Source organism: Melanerpes formicivorus, unplaced genomic scaffold (genome assembly GCF_026170545.1).
Source record: "Melanerpes formicivorus ecotype bairdi unplaced genomic scaffold, bMelFor1.0.p_v2 SCAF_31, whole genome shotgun sequence".
NCBI lineage: Eukaryota > Metazoa > Chordata > Aves > Piciformes > Picidae > Melanerpes > Melanerpes formicivorus.
In genome coordinates this window covers 3,640,882-3,658,132 of record NW_027142383.1, presented here as the reverse complement: position 1 = coordinate 3,658,132, position 17,251 = coordinate 3,640,882, and the positions used below count along the sequence as shown (strand labels likewise).

General features: G+C 43.1%; 1 protein-coding gene across 3 annotated transcripts in view; it reads left to right on the top strand.

Annotated features, from left to right (window-relative positions):
- ZNF131 (zinc finger protein 131) overlaps positions 1–15,635 on the top strand; it is a 79,968-nt gene extending 64,333 nt beyond the window's left edge. For all 3 annotated transcript variants that reach the window (XM_068155397.1, XM_068155398.1, XM_068155396.1), the window contains exons 6-7: positions 10,205–10,335; positions 12,886–15,635. In XM_068155397.1, coding sequence (XP_068011498.1) covers positions 10,205–10,335; positions 12,886–13,521 — 767 coding nt within the window. In that variant the 3' untranslated portion in view covers positions 13,522–15,635. The remainder of the gene's footprint in view (positions 1–10,204; positions 10,336–12,885) is intronic.
- Positions 15,636–17,251: the final 1,616 nt, after the last annotated feature.

Sequence of the window (17,251 nt, the reverse complement as noted above, 5' to 3'; positions counted from 1 at the left end):
CCATGCTCAGTGCCTTAGTGTAGAGGCAGTTAAGTTGGGCCTCCATTGAAGTGTTCAAGTCCATGGGACCCGACGGGATACACCCACGGGTACTGAGAGAACTGGCAGATGAGGTTGCTAAACCCCTCTCTATTATATTCCAAAAGTCATGGCAATCTGGTGAAGTCCCCACAGACTGGAAAAGGGGAAACATTGCCCCCATTTTCAAAAAGGGTAAGAAGGAGGAACCAGGGAACTACAGGCCAGTCAGTCTCACCTCTGTGCCTGGAAAGGTCATGGAGCAGATCCTCCTAGAGTCACTACTCGCTCAGAAGAATAGTGAAGAGGTGATTTGGAACAGTCAGCATGGCTTTGCCAAGGGCAAATCCTGCCTGACCAACCTGGTTGCCTTCTATGAGCAGGTGACAAAATTAATAGATGAGGGGTGAGCAACTGATGCCGTTTACCTGGACCTGAGCAAAGTCTTTGACACTGTCCCGCACCACATCCTGGTCTCCAAACTGGTGACACATGGGTTTGATGGGTGGACCACTAGATGGATAAGGAACTGTCTTGATGGCCGCACCCAAAGAGTGGCTGTCAATGGGTCCATGTCCCAGTGGAGGCCAGTGACAAGCGGAGTCCCTCAGGGATCAGTCCTAGGACCTGTCTTGTTCAACATCTTTGTGGGTGACATGGACAGTGGCATTGAGTGCACCCTCAGCAAGTTTGCTGATGACACCAAGCTGTGTGGTGCAGCAGACACGCTGGAGGGAAGGGAGGCCATCCAGAGGAACCTTGACAGGCTGGAGAGGTGGGCACAAGCCAACCTCATGAAGTTCAATAAGAGCAAGTGCAGGGTCCTGCATCTGGGTCGAGGCAATCCCAGGCACAAATACAGGCTGGGCAGTGACTGGCTGGAAAGCAGCCCTGAGGAGAGAGACTTGGGGGTGCTGGTGGACAAGAAGCTCAACATGAGCTCTCAGTGTGCACTTGCAGCCCGCAAAGCCAATCAGATCCTGGGCTGCATCAGGAGAAGTGTTGCTAGCAGGTCGAGGGAGGTGATTCTCCCCCTCTACTCAGCCCTGGTGAGACCCCACCTGGAGTGCTGCGCCCAGTTCTGGAGCCCCTATTACAAGAGGGATGTGGAGGTGCTGGAACGTGTCCAGAGAAGGGCCACGAGGATGATCAGAGGGCTGGAGCACCTCTCCTATGAGGACAGACTGAAGGAGTTGGGGCTGTTCAGTCTGGAGAAGGGAAGGCTCCGAGGTGACCTTATTGTGGTCTTCCAGTATCTGAAGGGGGCCTACAGGAAGGCTGGGGAAGGACTTCTCAGGATCTCAGGTAGTGACAGGACTAGGGGGAATGGAATGAAGCTGGAGGTGGGGAGATTCAGGCTAGATGTGAGGAGGAGGTTCTTCACCATGAGAGTGGTGAAACCCTGGAATGGGTTGTCCAGGGAGGTGGTCGAGGCCCCGTCCCTGGAGGTGTTTAAGACCAGGCTGGACGAGGCTCTGGCCAGCCTGATCTAGTGTGGGGTGTCCCTGCCCATGGCAGGGGGGTTGGAACTAGATGATCCTTGTGGTCCCTTCCAACCCTGACTGATACTATGATACTATGATTTACTGATCGAAGTTCCCTTATTCTGCACTTTCCAGCCTGCGGTCCAATTCCAGGCCCAGGATGTCTCAGTATCATTGGCCTTGATGTGGGATGAATTGAGGATCCATTTCCCTAGCAACCCTAAATTCTCAAGCTAGATGTAGGGTGACATGCTCTCTGTTTTCTAGTGCAGCTGAGGTTGCGGCATTGATTTGCACTGTGCAAATCAATGTCTTTTAGCCTTTGGATATCACCACTGTTGTCTTTGAAGTTTCCCTTTCAGGTACTTTTGGCAGAATGCTTTGAAGAATTTTAGTAAGAATAGAATAAATCTGTCCTTGACTGGGTGGTGCCTTGTTGCAAGTAACTCATTAAATGTGACCAAATCTCAGTGCAGGTGAAGGTCTGTGGTGTGAGTTTTATTCTGTAGTATCCTCTTGGCTTACCAATGTATTTGGTTGCTCATGCTAAGTCCATAATTTTTGATCTACAAGACTGATACAGCATCCACTGTATTACCTGTAGCAAAGAGTCTCCAAAAACATAGCCTTTGATAACAGTTAAGGAAAATATTCCTGCCATTTAACATTTTTCTGTGGCCTTTAAGTGTATAAGTGAGAATCATAGGCTACTTGTGGATTTCCTTTTGAAGCTAGTTAGGCACTTCTCAATTTCTTTATTTCTGAAAATACAGGTTTATTTGCTTTCCATCTCAGGAGTCAGTAACTGCTGCATTCTTGAAAATGTAAGCTCTTAATCTAGCTAAAATAGATTCTTATGTTACTCACAGAAATATCTCGGCCTCTTTTGGAGTTCATTAAGTAGTTTGTTTCAATATTTACGTTGGTATTGGTACCTCCACAGATTAATTATCAGAACTTCCGAAGGAACACACTATTTGCAATTTCTTTAATTTCCTTGAATTTCATTGTGTTTGTGCATGATGAAATTAGTAAACAGAGACACTAGCTACTTTTTGTTACTACTTGATGATGGAAATAAAAAATATACTACTTCAGATGAAATTGAGGTTTGTTTTTAACACTAATGCATTGCTACTTCATGGTCAAGGAGACTTTCTGGAGCTCATTTTCGTCTCTCAAGCATAAGCTGTTATTTTTTTTTAGATAAAACTTTATTATTTAAATACTTTATCCTTTACTGTGTCACTTTGTATATACTAATGTTGAGTCTTTCATTGTTAATATCATCAGGTGAAAAGAGAGAAATAATGGATATTTCTTTAAGATATTTCATCAGAATAGTAATCTAACTTCCATAAAAACCTAAATGTACCTTAAGTTGCACTGGGAATTATATTACATTGTTGTCTGTTTATGGGGTTTGTTTTCTCTTTTATAAAAGAGAGTCATGCTTCCCATTATGTTTTTGCCCTTTTGTTTACATAAATAAAGTCCAAATAGAATGTCTTTCTCTTCTGTAGAATAATCCAATTGGACTTACCTTTACAGCATAATCATCAACCTACACAAAAGGGAGAAGGGAAGAAGGCAGATGTGGTGGTTTCGAGAGACCGGCCCAGCCCTCTCTCCCCCACAAAGAGGAAGAAAAACCACAGCTAGCCAGCCGGAGAAGCAAAGGAAAAATGCTATATTTTACAAGCAATTTTGGAAAATGCAGGATATGTACACAATTTACAGTATTTACAACATATATACAGAAATACACAGCAAAGAAAAAAAAACCCCAATAATACAGGAATGAAATTCCCTCCTCCGGAAGTTATATTTGTAGTTTGTGTATAAAATCCGCCTTCTATATGATCACTGTCTGGGATTCTTTTGGCTTACCAGATACAGAAATGTGACCTCTAGCACTCTCCTGATTGAGATAAGGCAGTTTAAGATTCCAGTAGGTGAAAGAGTAGTTTTAAGTGATGGCTGGGACCCAAAGGTGATTTATTTCATGTGTGTAATCCTGCTCTCGGTGATAATTAATGTGTATTTGCTATTTTCCTTGCGCCAGGAGAAAAAGGTGTCCAGAGCATGTTTCATTATTAAGCATAGATCAAAGAGGAGGAGGCGTACCTCTGGGTCAGCCCCAGAGACGTCCAGTGATGAGGAGAATGGAGAATCTGTATCAGTTAAAGATAAAGTTAAAAAGTCTATTGGAAAGGCTGCTTTGAACGGTTCTGTTGCTGATTCTGGCAAGCAGCCAGGGGCGGCGGCATCTCCTAACATGGCAGCTTCCCCTTCTTCTTCAGCCATTAACGAGGCAAAGTCATTTCCGCCCACCTTCTCGGCAGGACCGGAAGCCACTTCCACAGCAGCTGATCTGTCTCAAAACCTGTCAGCTTCTGTCAAGGTGGCTGTAAATTCAAACACAGCTCCAATTAAGCAAGTAGCAGTTTTAAAGACTAGAAGTGGAAAGGCCAAAGCTGATCCAGGAGCTAATGGGGGAGAAGAGCAGGAGACTGATCCTGGTGAGGGACCTTCTACTAGAAAAGATCCTGCTAAGGAGGAAGAGAAGGTTTGTTTTAAAGATCTAGTGGAGTTAGTGAGATCAAAACAGGATGGAGATGCAGCTAGGACAGCAGCTAGCAGTGGTGCTTCTCAGCTTAAAGAGATCATTAGGAGAGTGACAGCAGGATTATTTGGACAACAAGTTGAGGAAGAGGAGGCAAAGGAGGAAGGAGATAACATTTCTGAATGTTCTTCACCCTGGGAAGAACTTAGAAATGTCCGTAAAGATTACACCAGAGCAGATAAGGAGCCAGTTCTAGCTTGGCTTAGTAGATGTTATGATACAGGTGCTCCAGCTCTAACAGTTGGAGACAAGTCAGCAACTCAGGAAATCTCTCGAGTGATAATGGAATAGATAGACATCTAGGCAAGGTTCTCGGTAAGGTTAATCTGTGGATACGCCTTTTAATGGCAGTTGCCCTGAGATACCCTTCCCAAGATGGTCTTCCATGGAATCCTAAGCCCTGGACTACCATAGATGAGGGAATTAAGCGCCTGAGAGAATTTGATCCTCCTACGGTTGGCCAATTCACTGATCAAATGAGACAATTGGAGGATGGCATGACACGTATTTCTTTGGTTTCAGCCATTGAAACTCTGTCTGGAAACATTGAGAATTGCATGAAAGAGCTGAAGGATGCCATATACCAATTGGCACAAAAAGATAGTTCTTCCTCCAGGTGGATACAAGTTTCATCTGTGAGGAATACACGTCCTCCAAAGAGGTCATTCCAAAACAGATCAAATCAAAACAGACCACCAAGGCAGTCACGTAGGACCATTTGGATAACTCTGCGTGATCAGTTTGGTGAGAACATGAACAGGTGGGATGGCCAACCAACTTCTAATCTTTTCAGGAGACTGAGGGAACTGCAAAGTGGCAGAACCCGAGGTAGCAATACCAGAAGGGTAGCTGTTACTTCCACAGTTCCCCAGAACAACTCTAGTAGCTCCAACAGTGGCTCCACTTATAACACTGTACACTGTGCTCAATGCACATGTGGGCATGTTCCCTATAACTAGGGGTGCCCGGCCTCCTGCCAGGGGGAGGAGAGGGATAACAGAGATAACAGAATCTATTGGGATGTGTACATCCAGTGGCCTGGCACTTCAAAATTTCGGAAGTACAGGGCCTTGGTTGACACAGGAGCACAGTGCACCATACTGCCATCAAATTATCAGGGATCAGAGTCTACAACTATTCTTGGAGTCACTGGTGGATCTCATGAGTTAAGTAAGGTGGCGGTTAATATAAGTTTAACTGGTAAACAATGGAGGAAGCATACAGTTGTGACCAGACCTGATGCACCTTGTATTTTGGGAATTGATTTTCTGAGAGAAGGGCGTTTCAAAGACCCTAGAGGTTACAAATGGGCTTTTGGAGTAGCATCTGTAGAAATTGATGGACAAAAACTGAAGCTGTCTGTTAGACCTGAACTTTCTGATGAATCTGCAGTTGTGGGACAACACAAGATACAGGACATTAAATTGCCGGTTGCTTCTCAGACTGTGCATCACAGACAATACAGAACCAACCATGACTCTCTGTTGCCCATTCAGAATCTGATTCGTCAGCTGGAGAGTCAGAAAGTCGTCAGCAAAACTCATTCACCTTTCAACAGTCCAGTGTGGCCTGTGTGGAAGCAGAATGGAGACTGGTGTCTGACAGTGGACTACCGAGCCCTAAATGAAGTAACACCACCTATGAGTGCAGCAGTACCAGACATGATGGAGCTACAGTATGAGCTGGAATCCAAAGAGGCCAAATGGTATGCTACCATAGACATTGCTAATGCATTTTTCTCTATTCCCATAGCAGAGGAATGCAGGCCTCAGTTTGCTTTCACCTGGAGAGGAATCCAGTACACTTTCAACAGATTGCCAATGGGCTGGATCCACAGCTCAAGCATCTGTCATGCAGTGATCCACGATGCTCTGGAGAAAGGCGGTGCTCCAGAACACATCCAGTTCATCGATGATATCATCGTCTGGGGTAAAACTACTGAAGAAGTTTTCGAGAAAGGTAACAAAATCATTGACATTCTTCTGAATGCAGGTTTTGCCATCAAGCGAGACAAGGTGAAAGGACCTACTACAGATATTCAGTTTCTGGGAGTGCGGTGGCAGGATGGACGCCGACACATTCCAGTGGATGTGGTAAATAGAGTCTCTACCATGGCAAATCCCATGAACAAGCAAGAAACCCCACGTTTCTTGGGGATAGTGGGATTTTGGAGACTGCACATTCCTGGATACAATCAAATTGTGAAACCTCTGTATGATGTGACTCGAAAGAGAAACAACTTCCACTGGGGACCTGAACAACAAGCAGCCTTTGACCAGATAAAGCAAGAGGTAGTTCAAGCAATGGGTCTGGGACCTGTCCGAGATGGTCCAGACATTAAGAACATTTTGTACACGGCTGCAAGTGACAATGGTCCAACCTGGTGCCTGTGGCAAAAAGCCACAGACTCAACACGGTCTAAGTGGATGGCTCTGATAACACAGACGGCTCGAATGGGGAATCTTGAGACGCCTGGTCTAGTGGAGGTGATCTCAAGTTGGTCTGAAGGTACCAACTGTGCTAAACCTCCAGAGGAGAAAGTAACTCGTGCTGAGGAAGCTCCTCCTTACAATGACCTTTCTGATGATGAAAAGAAATATGCTTTGTTCACAGACGGTTCCTGTCGTCTTGTTGGAAACAAGCGAAGGTGGAAGTGTGCAGTGTGGAGTCCAACACGCCGAGTTGCAGAGGCGAAGGATGGAGAAGGAGAATCCAGTCAGTTTGCAGAGGTAAAAGCTGTCCAGCTAGCTATCGACGTAGCTGAATATGAGAGATGGCCAAAGCTTTATCTCCACACCGACTCATGGATGGTAGCCAATGTTATATGGGATTGGCTAAAGGACTGGAAAAAGAATGGTTGGCAGAGGAAAGGAAAACCCATTTGGGCAGCCGACCCATGGCAGGACATTGCTGATCGAATCAAGAGAATTCCAGTGAAAGTGAGACACATTGATGCTCACATTCCTCGTGGGCTCATGACAGATCCATAGATATTTCCATGGATGCTATCACACAAGTCATCCATGACTGTGACATTTGTGCTGCTATTAAGCAGGCAAAACGAATTAAGCCCTTGTGGTATGGTGGCAGATGGTCCAAGTACAAGTATGGTGAAGCTTGGCAGATTGACTACATCACTCTACCACGTTCTCCTTCTGGTAATCAATACGTGCTTACTATGGTAGAGGCAAACACTGGATGGTTGGAAACTTATCCAGTTCCACATGCAACTGCACGCAACACCATTCTTGGTCTGGACAGATCCTGTGGAGACACGGAACTCCAGAGAGGTTTGAGTCAGACAACTGAACTCATTTCAAAAACAACCTTGTAAAGAACTGGGCAAAAGAGCATGGTATTGAGTGGATATTCCATATTCTCTGCTATGCACCAGCTTCAGGGAAGATTGAACGCTACAACGGTTTGTTGAAGACCACTCTTAAAGCCATGGGGGGTGGATCTTTGAAAAACTGGGAAAAACATTTAGCACAAGCAACCTGGCTGGTAAATAGTAGAGGCCCAGTGAACCGCGCTGGACCTGCACATTCAGATCTGCCACAGAAAGCAGAAGTTGATAGAGATCCTGTTGTTAGAGAAAATAATCTGTTAGGTAAAACTGTTTGGGTATTTTCACCCTCAGGAGAGGCTAAACCTGTCCGAGGGGTGGTTTCAGCTGAAGGTCCGGGTCACACTTATTGTGTAATGCAAGAGAATGGTGAAAGTCAGTGTATTCCACAAAGAAATAGAACTTTAGCTGAAAGAGTTTAATTTCAAACTGTTGTGCAGCTACATAGTGTGGCAATGCCAGCGACGAGCAGTGTGAGCAATCTGGCAGTGCAGGCCTAGAGCCTGACATGGTGGTAGGCCATGCTCAGTAATAAATGCAGAGTCAGCTAGCAGTGGAGCAAAACACTGCTGTGCCTGCAGCATGTAACTAAAACAAGACACTGGTAGCTATAAACATGGACAGTTATCTTGGGACAACATGACATGCACCTGCATCAACAACCTCGTTGTGTCATTAGTAGTTGGACCAATAATCTGTAATAGTGCAATGTGTGGTCACTCAGAGGGAACCAATGGAACTATGCCAACGAGGCTCTCCGAGTTTATATAAGTTGTAGCAGTTGCCTTGCTACGCACTTCTTCTTCTGCCTTTCCTGTCTCCTTTTTCTTCTACACTTTACAGTGCTATACTTGCACTACAGGCCTGCTCCATAGGCCTGCACCTCAGGCCTGCAACATAGGTCTGCAACACTGGAACAATAAAGGAACAATACTCGATCACATTGGTCAGCCGTATTGATTCCCAATCTCCGTCGTCCTACAACATCGCGCCCAAAGGAAGAATCTACGAGGAATCTACGGTGCACGAACCCTGAGAACCCTGAAAACCCTGAGTCAACTAAGAGACCCTGAGAATCCCTGTTTTCCTTTTCTTTGCTTCGTCGGTGAAGAGATAAACTGTTTTCCATTTTTCTCAGTTCCTGATTTTCACAGTATCACATTATCACAGTATAACTAAGGTTGGAAGAGACCTTTAGGATCATCGTGTCCAACCTATAAACACAGACCCCATGACTAGACCATGGCACCAAGTGCCACTTCCAATCTCCTCTTGAACGCCTCCAGGGACGATGACTTCACCCCCTCCCTGGGCAGCCCATTCCAATGACGAACGACTCACTTGGTGAGGAACTTTCTCCTCACCTCGAGTCTGAACCTCCCCTGGCGCAGCTTGAGACTGTGTCCCCTTGTTCTGGTGCTGGTTGCCTGGGAGAAGAGACCAACCCCTTCCTGGCTACAACCACCTTTCAGGTAGTTGTAGAGGGCAATGAGGTGACCCCTGAGCCTCCTCTTCTCCAGGCTAAACAATCCCAGCTCCCTCAGCCTCTCCTCATAGGGCTTGTGTTCAAGGCCTCTCACCAGCCTTGTTGCCCTTCTCTGGACACACTCAAGTGTTTCGATGTCCTTCTTAAACTGAGGGGCCCTGAATTGGACACAGTACTCAAGGTGTGGCCTAACCAATGCAGAGTACAGGGGCACAATGACTTCCCTGCTCCTGCTGGCCACACTATTCCTAATGCAGGCCAGGATGCCATTGTCCCTCTTGGCCACCTGGGCACACTGCTGGCTCATATTCAGGTGGCTGTCGATCAGTATCCCCATGTCCCTCTCTGTTTGGGGGCTCTCCAGCCACTCCGACCCCAGCCTATATCTCTGCATGGGATTGCCGTAGCCAAAGTGCAGCACTCGGCACTTGGACTTGTTGAATGCCATTCCATTGGATTCTGCCCATCTGTCCAGTCTGTCGAGGTCCCTCTGGACGTCTGAATCATCTACATCTGAGTATAGCTGGAAGGGACTATGAACTTTACTTACGAACTGTAAAATATTGTTTTGGATTGGATGGACAATGTGAACAGCCAATGAAATTGTTTAGAAGGGGTGGACTGTGGCCGTTTGAGGCTGTGCCTTTAAGAAAAGAGACCGTGCTGGGACACTATGGCTGAATGTTTTGGAATATTAACGAATACAATTAGATATTCTAAACTAATTTCATTGGTGGATTGGTAGAATGCAGTTTTAGGTTTAGGTGCAGTTGGGATTTTCCTCTCAGTTCGCTGCTTTCCTTCTCCCTGTCCAGCTCGTCTGCTTCTGGGCTCCCTGCCAGAGTGACCCTGAACAGATAAGGCCGACTAACGCTCTGCTTTAATGAATAACTGCTCTTTTTCTCTCTTTCTAACCCTCTTTGGGGAAAAGGGGGGGAGAAGGGGGTACAGGGGGGGAACCCTCCTCCTCCGGAGGGAATTTCATTCCTGTTTTTTTTTTACTTTGCTGTATATTTCTGTATATATGTTGTAAATACTGTATATTGTGTATATATCCTGCATTCCCCAAATTGCTTGTAAAATATAGCATTTTTCCTTGCTTCTCCGGCCGGCTAGCTGCGGGTTTTTTTTTCCTCTTTGTGAGGGAGAGAAGGCTAGGCCATTCTCTCCAAGCCACCACAGGAGATCTGACCAAAAACTCACTGGCTTTATACACTTACAAATCCCTGTGTCTGTCTTAACAGGTGAAAAACCATTTGAATGTCCAAACTGCCATGAACATTTTGCTAGGAATAGTACGCTCAAATGTCATCTAACGGCCTGTCAGTCTGGAGCTGGAGCTAAAAAGGGAAGAAAGAAGCTGTATGAATGTCAGGTGGGTAATAAAAGTAGCAGAGTCTGAGACTAGATATCTCCTTCCTGTGCTGAGGGAGTACTGAGCAGGAAATGTAATGAGAGTAGGCTTATACCTCCAGTAACTACTTTTAGTAATATAAATTATAAAAATTGCATTCAACCACAACATGAGGGTAAATTAGTATATCTAAATAGTTCTATTTAAAATATAGAATTACTGCTATGGAACTTCATAATACCTTGTTTATCAGAAAGATTCTTCTGGGTAGGTGAGTGTTCATCTGCATCTTACTGATCTTTCTGCTTCCTTTTCAAGGTTCTTGATGCACTGACCTAGGCCTTTTGTGCTTGTGAGCATGCTTCACTAAAGTCCAAAATACAAAGAACTTCTGATTAATACCAATAATATTGACTTTGTCTGGGAAGTCATTCCAATTTATGACAATCTGTAATGTCTTTTAAGCAAATATAAATGCTGTAGATGGATAGCTAGAATACTTAGTCACTATATGTAGCTGACATTTGAAAAGCTATTCAGAAGAATGTTCCTTAGATTTTAAAAGTTGATTCTGAAAAGCTAGAAAATATGAGAGCTGAGGTTGATTGTAGCATTTTTATTTGTCATTTCGCTGCTTTACTGCTGTGATAGTCATAAATAATAACACACTTCACACTCTTCCTCTCTTAAGGCTTTCACATTATTCAGTTCACAGGATGGCTGTGGTTCAAGGTTAAATTGAATTGTGCAGTAAAAACTGCTGGATATTTGATTTATTTGTTAAAAAATCCCAGTGATCATATTCACAGGAAGCAATGAATACTGCAGGAGATGAATGAATTCTGTGTTGCTAATCAAATAATTTAATCAGAAGTTTCACTGATGCTGTTGCATCATTTAGCTGTTATGCTAGTCTGAAGTTAATTCTTGGGAGCATAGCTTGAACTTAAATATAAGTTTGTTTTGAACATGAGAACTACTCTATAACACAAAATTGTCCCTAGTAGCTTCATTTGAAAATACTGTTTTGTCTTTGCGACTCTTTGGTTTAATTGCTTTACCTCATCACAGCTTTGTTACAGATATTGTGAATGTCAGTTAGTGGTATTTCAGCCTACAGCAATTCTTGGATAATTTTTTCTTAATTTTTTTCTCTTTAGAACTAAATTTGCAATTTTTTTCTCTTTAGAACTAAATTTGGATAGTGTTGAATATATAAAATCTTGACTCACTGAACAAAGAGAAGAAAACAAAACTGCACTTGCTTGATGAGCACTTTTGGTGCTCTTCATTGTATGCATTGAGTACTGGATTAGGCTATATGTGGCAAGAACAGTAATTATGTGCTTGGACATTACTGATAGTCATTAAATTTATTTATGAATAAGTAATTTTGAGTGCTTATCTATGAGGTTAGTATTTTAAGAAGTGTATGTTGTAACTTTCTAAAGCATGAGCATGGGGGGGTGGCAGACAAAAAGCACATTGTTAGCATCACAAACATGGCTTTAAGACTTCAACAGCGAAATGGGGGATATTCAACTCTGTTACACAGAGTTATTTACTGCCAGATACTACATCATTCTTCTGTTCTGTTGCTGAAAATTGAGATAGAATGTTATGTTTCAAAAGTATTTGCCAACAGTGAAATGCTTATTTCTGCAGCTAAGAACACTTGCATGGACAAAGACCCCTGAGCCTGTTTCTTGACTTCAAGCTTAACTCTACTCTTTTCTCTCTTCTACCCCAGCATCTGATTCATTTCTGCAGTCCTCTGTGTGTTGTTTTCAGACTACTTACCTCAGTGTCAGCTGAAGGGAAGGAAGTGTACTCAAGTGCTTTGTGAAAATAGTATGTCTGCAGTGAAAGCAGTACTTTTATCTGGAAGAGACTTAAAAGGGATGGAGTTTTAAGAGATTTTTATCTGCTGAAACCACTCATATATTTTTTTTTAATGGCAAAATTGAGACTTTAGTATAGTCAGATAAATCTTACAATGCCATGAACAAATGAAAGCTGATAAGAAAAACATTGGCTAGTAGGACTGCATCTAGAACTTCAGTAAAAGGGTGGTTTGTACTACACTTTCATCATACAATATTATTGCAAAAATAGTTTTTTACACAAAATTGTAGTACCAGGCATCTATTTGGGCATGAATCTGTATGCAAATTTCACATAAGGTTAAAATAAGAAAACTTTCAAATGCTGTACTGACTCATAAATTTTGTAGCTATCCTATGTATGCACAACTCTCAAATGGCACAGTGATTCTTAAAAATAAATAAATATTAGGTATTTTGTTCATCTGAAGCTGACTTTTCAGGTTTTATCTGTAACATATGTGGGGTTGGGGTGTGTGTTTTTGTTATTGTTTGAGGGAGAGGGGGTGGTTTGTTTAGGTTTTGTGGTTGGGGGGTTGTTTGGTTGTTTTTGTTGTTGTTGTTGTTTGTTTACTTTTAAATCCAAGTAGCAAGAAGCTACACTATACAAATCTGTGATCTGAAGTAGGCACTATACTTTGTCATGTTTCTGTTGACACTGTTTGACATACTGTATATTTTGTTTCAGGTTTGTAACAGTGTGTTTAACAGCTGGGATCAATTTAAAGATCACTTAGTAATACACACCGGTGACAAACCCAACCACTGTACCTTATGTGATTTGTGGTTTATGCAAGGTAGTGAGCTGAGAAGGCATCTCAAAGAAATGCACAATATTTCAGAACAAATAGTGACAGAACAGGTTCTTCCAGTGGAAGCTGAACCAGTAACATCAATGACTATAATAGAACAAGTGGAGCAAGTCCATGTCCTACCAGTAATTCAGGTACAAGTGGATCCTGCACAGGTAACTGTGGAACAGATGCATCAGGATCTCATGGAGAACAGTCAAGTGAAAGACACACAGATGGAGGAACTGCAAGAACAGGTGCAAATTAGTTACTTGGAAGTTGAACACATTCAGCCTGAACAAGGTGCTGAAGTTCACGTGGAGCAATTACATGTTCAGCATGTAAATCAAATACAGATGGAAGATGTACAGACAGAACTTGTAGATGGAACAGACCTGGAACAAGTAGAATATGAAAGTATTGATCAAGGAGAAGCAGAAGAAAATAAAATTAATCAAGTAGATAATATAGATAAGGAAGATCATGAACAAGCTGAAGACTTAAACTCAACAGTTAGTGGACACACAGAATGAAAAGGTGGATGACTAGGACAAATAACCACACTGCAGGTTTAGGAATAAAATACCTGATTATTTTTGTTTGCTTTTAAATTGGTTTTTGAACTGTCAGTGATCATCTTTCCAGTATGTTGTCCTTAGGAAGCTGGACAAATGGACCAAAGTTAACTTTCTTCATGTACAACCAAACTTCTCTCATGTGTAAAAATAACTTTCCCATTTATGTAATACCATGGAACAGAAACTACCATGGAGTTGGACAGCTTTGTGAAGATTTTAATGATGAGTAGTTTGTATCACTGTTACACCATTCCTGGGTACATATAAGAGTAACTTTACCTCTTTTCCTCTTGCAAACTCTTGTTATATATTTACAGGGTATCTGTGGCAGAAGAATCAGTAAAATTAGGTGGATTCTAATATAAGTGGACAATCAGATACCTGCCAATTTTCTGAGCAGACAGTTTGCTGTTTCCTATCAGTGGTACCTAACTTTCAGGCTGGGGAAAAAACTGTTGCTGGAGGTCCTGGAGAACAAAAAACCTGTGCCTTTTCAACAGTCTGGTTAAAATGTCACAAAGCTCCTAGAATGTTCAGAACTTAGTTCAGTAAAAGTAATGTTGATAATGTTATAGTGCTTTATATTTTTGCTTTAAATTGTCAGCTACTGATTTTTATATTTTGTAAAATTTAGAGGGGAGGTGAGGGAGGAAACAGATTCCACATGGAGGCAGTGGGACACTCTAAAATGGATGCTTTAATTTAGAAAAAGCTCAATAGAATCTGTGGTAAACATGAGCTGGAAGAAAGCTATCAGCAGACTCTTCTATAACTCTTCATTTAAAAAGACTATTTTTAAACATAAATATAGAGAAGATTTGTCTATATAGTATCAAGTTCTTGTTTTTTTTTTTTTAATGAAATCTGACACTCGACACAAAGATATACTGAAAGTAAAAGCCATAGGTATGAGTGCTAAAATTTGGATTGAAAGGTAGGATTGGAATGGGCTGCCCCGGGAGGTGGTGGAGTCACCATCATTGGAGGTGTTCAGGAGGAGACTTGATAGGGTGCTTGGTGCCATGGTTTAATTGTTTAGGTGGATTGGATTGGTTGATGGGTTGGACGCGATAATCTTGAAGGTCTCTTCCAACCTGGTTTATTCTATTCTATTGTAAATATTTTCATCAATATTAAAAAATTAAACAATAACATCCATTAAATACTGCATTATTTGCTTGTGGTGGGTTGAAAATTCCCCCCCAACATCTAATAAACATCTAATAAATTTGGAACAACTGAGTCACTGGCAATTACACTGACAGATCCCAGTGGCAAGAATCAATCTCAGATTAATAGCTCATTACTGTAAAGTTAAGTTTGTTTAGAAAATGCCTGTCTAGCTCTATGTTTAAGGATGCTAAGAACTTTTATTTCTCAATTATTGCCTTGAGATTAGAGGTGCCTCCATACTTGTGAAAAAAATTCATTTCAAAGCCTTAACTAAAGAGAAGTATTTCTGTAAGGATGTTTCCTAATGCTTTTTGTAATCTTGTACATCTTAATTAAAATTTCTATCCAGTCTTCCATCCATTTCTATCCAGTCTTCTCCAAATGCAGAATTATTTCCTGATATTCGTGCTTTTATTTAGTCACATTTAAATTGATTCCTGTGTTTCATCATAGCATAGCCTTTGAGAAACTGTTGCAAAGCAAACATGGATCTCAATTAAAATGTCAATTTGATTAATGTAATTTGCTTTTATTTTTTGTGGGTTGTTTTGTTTGTTTTTGTTTTCTGAGATACAAGTAATATGCAATGAGATTCTGAGCAGAGGGAAGAATGTGGCCCAATGTTAATCATGAAAGTAGAAGTTGTCTATTGTATTTATATCTGTTTTCTGATAAAAAAAACTGTCTTTTGGAGGGCACAGGCCTGCTTGTTTAGCTGTATAACTATTTTTTTTAGGTATTTGTGCATATAGACACAAGGTCTGTGTCTGTGGAATTAAAGGAATGATCTTAACCAATGAAACTAACTTTTAGGTAATTTAAGGTCTAATGTAAATTGAGAAGGTACATGGTATTGTTAACAGGGCTGTAATTTGGTAAAAGCATAGTTGGGCTGGTTTTTTATTCTGTTTGATCTCCCCTTACCAACAGCTTCCAATTTGGTAGGAAAGAAACAATGCTCCATTGTTGCATCCAGCGCTTCCTCCATCCAAACTCTTGCTGAGCCTGGATGGAAGTGTGATGGGGGCATAAGCAATCCCCTTCTCACTCAGAGGAACAGGGTGAAAAGCTCTCCTCAAGTAATAACTCCCCTGGAAAGTGTTTCTATTTATAACCTCCTAGAATTTCCTTCTCAAATGTCTAAAGCCCACATTGATTCCACTGATGGAGTCCCCCATGCATCCTCACTACAACAGCTGATATGGGGGAAAGAACTTGGAGAATCAGAAGTTCTGGGTGCTTTCTGTAACAGGTACCTTGCCATCCTCTTTCTGCCCCAAATGTCTGTAAAAGCACACAGACCTCTCTAAATTTTATCACAGTATCACTTAGGTTGGAAAGGACCTCGAGGATCATCGAGTCCAACCTATCAACACAGACCCCATGACTAGACCATGGCACCAAGTGCCACGTCCAATCTCCTCTTGAACGCCTCCAGGGACGGCGACTCAACCACCTCCCTGGGCAACCTGTTCCAATGATGAATGACTTGCTCAGTGAAGAACTTCCTCCTCACCTCGAGTCTAAACCTCCCCTGGCGCAGCTTGAGACTGTGTCCCCTTGTTCTGGTGCTGGTTGCCTGGGAGAAGAGACCAACCCCTTCCTAGCTACAACCACCTTTCAGGTAGTTGTAGAGGGCAATGAGGTGACCCCTGAGCCTCCTCTTCTCCAGGCTAAACAATCCCAGCTCCCTCAGCCTCTCCTCATAGGGCTTGTGTTCAAGGCTTCTCACCAGCCTTGTTGCCCTTCTCTGGACACGTTCAAGTGTCTCGATGTCCTTCTTAAACTGAGGGGCCCAGAACTGGACACAGTACTCAAGGTTCGGCCTAACCAATTCAGAGTACAGGGGCACAATGACCTCCCTGCTCCTGCTGGCCGCACTATTCCTAATGCAGGCCAGGATGCCATTGGCCCTCCTGGCCACCTGGGCACACTGCTGGCTCATATTCAGGTGGCTGTCAATCAGCACCCCCAGGTCCCTCTCTGTTTGGGAGCTCTCCAGCCACTCTGACCCCAGCCTGTAGCTCTGCATGGGATTGCCGTAGCTAAAGTGCAGCACTTGGCACTTGGACTTGTTGAATGCCATTCCATTGGACTCTGCCCATCGGTCCAGTCGGTCGAGGTCCCTCTGCAGAGCCTTTCTACCCTCTAACTGACTAACATCTGCCCCTAACTTGGTGTCATCTGCAAACTTGCTGATGACTGACTCGCCCCCCTCATCCAGATCATCGACGAAGATGTTGAAGAGGACGGGGCCCAGCACTGATCCCTGGGGGACGCCACTGGTGACTGGCCGCCAGCTGGATGTGGCACCATTCACTACCACTCTCTGGGCCCGGCCCTCCAGCCAATTCCTAACCCAGCACAGAGTGTAGTGGTCCAAGCCACGAGCTGACAGCTTAGCCAGCAGTTTGCTGTGGGGAACGGTGTCAAAGGCCTTGCTGAAGTCCAGGTAGACCACATCCACAGGCCTCCCCACATCCACCAGACGGGTCACCTGATCATAGAAGGA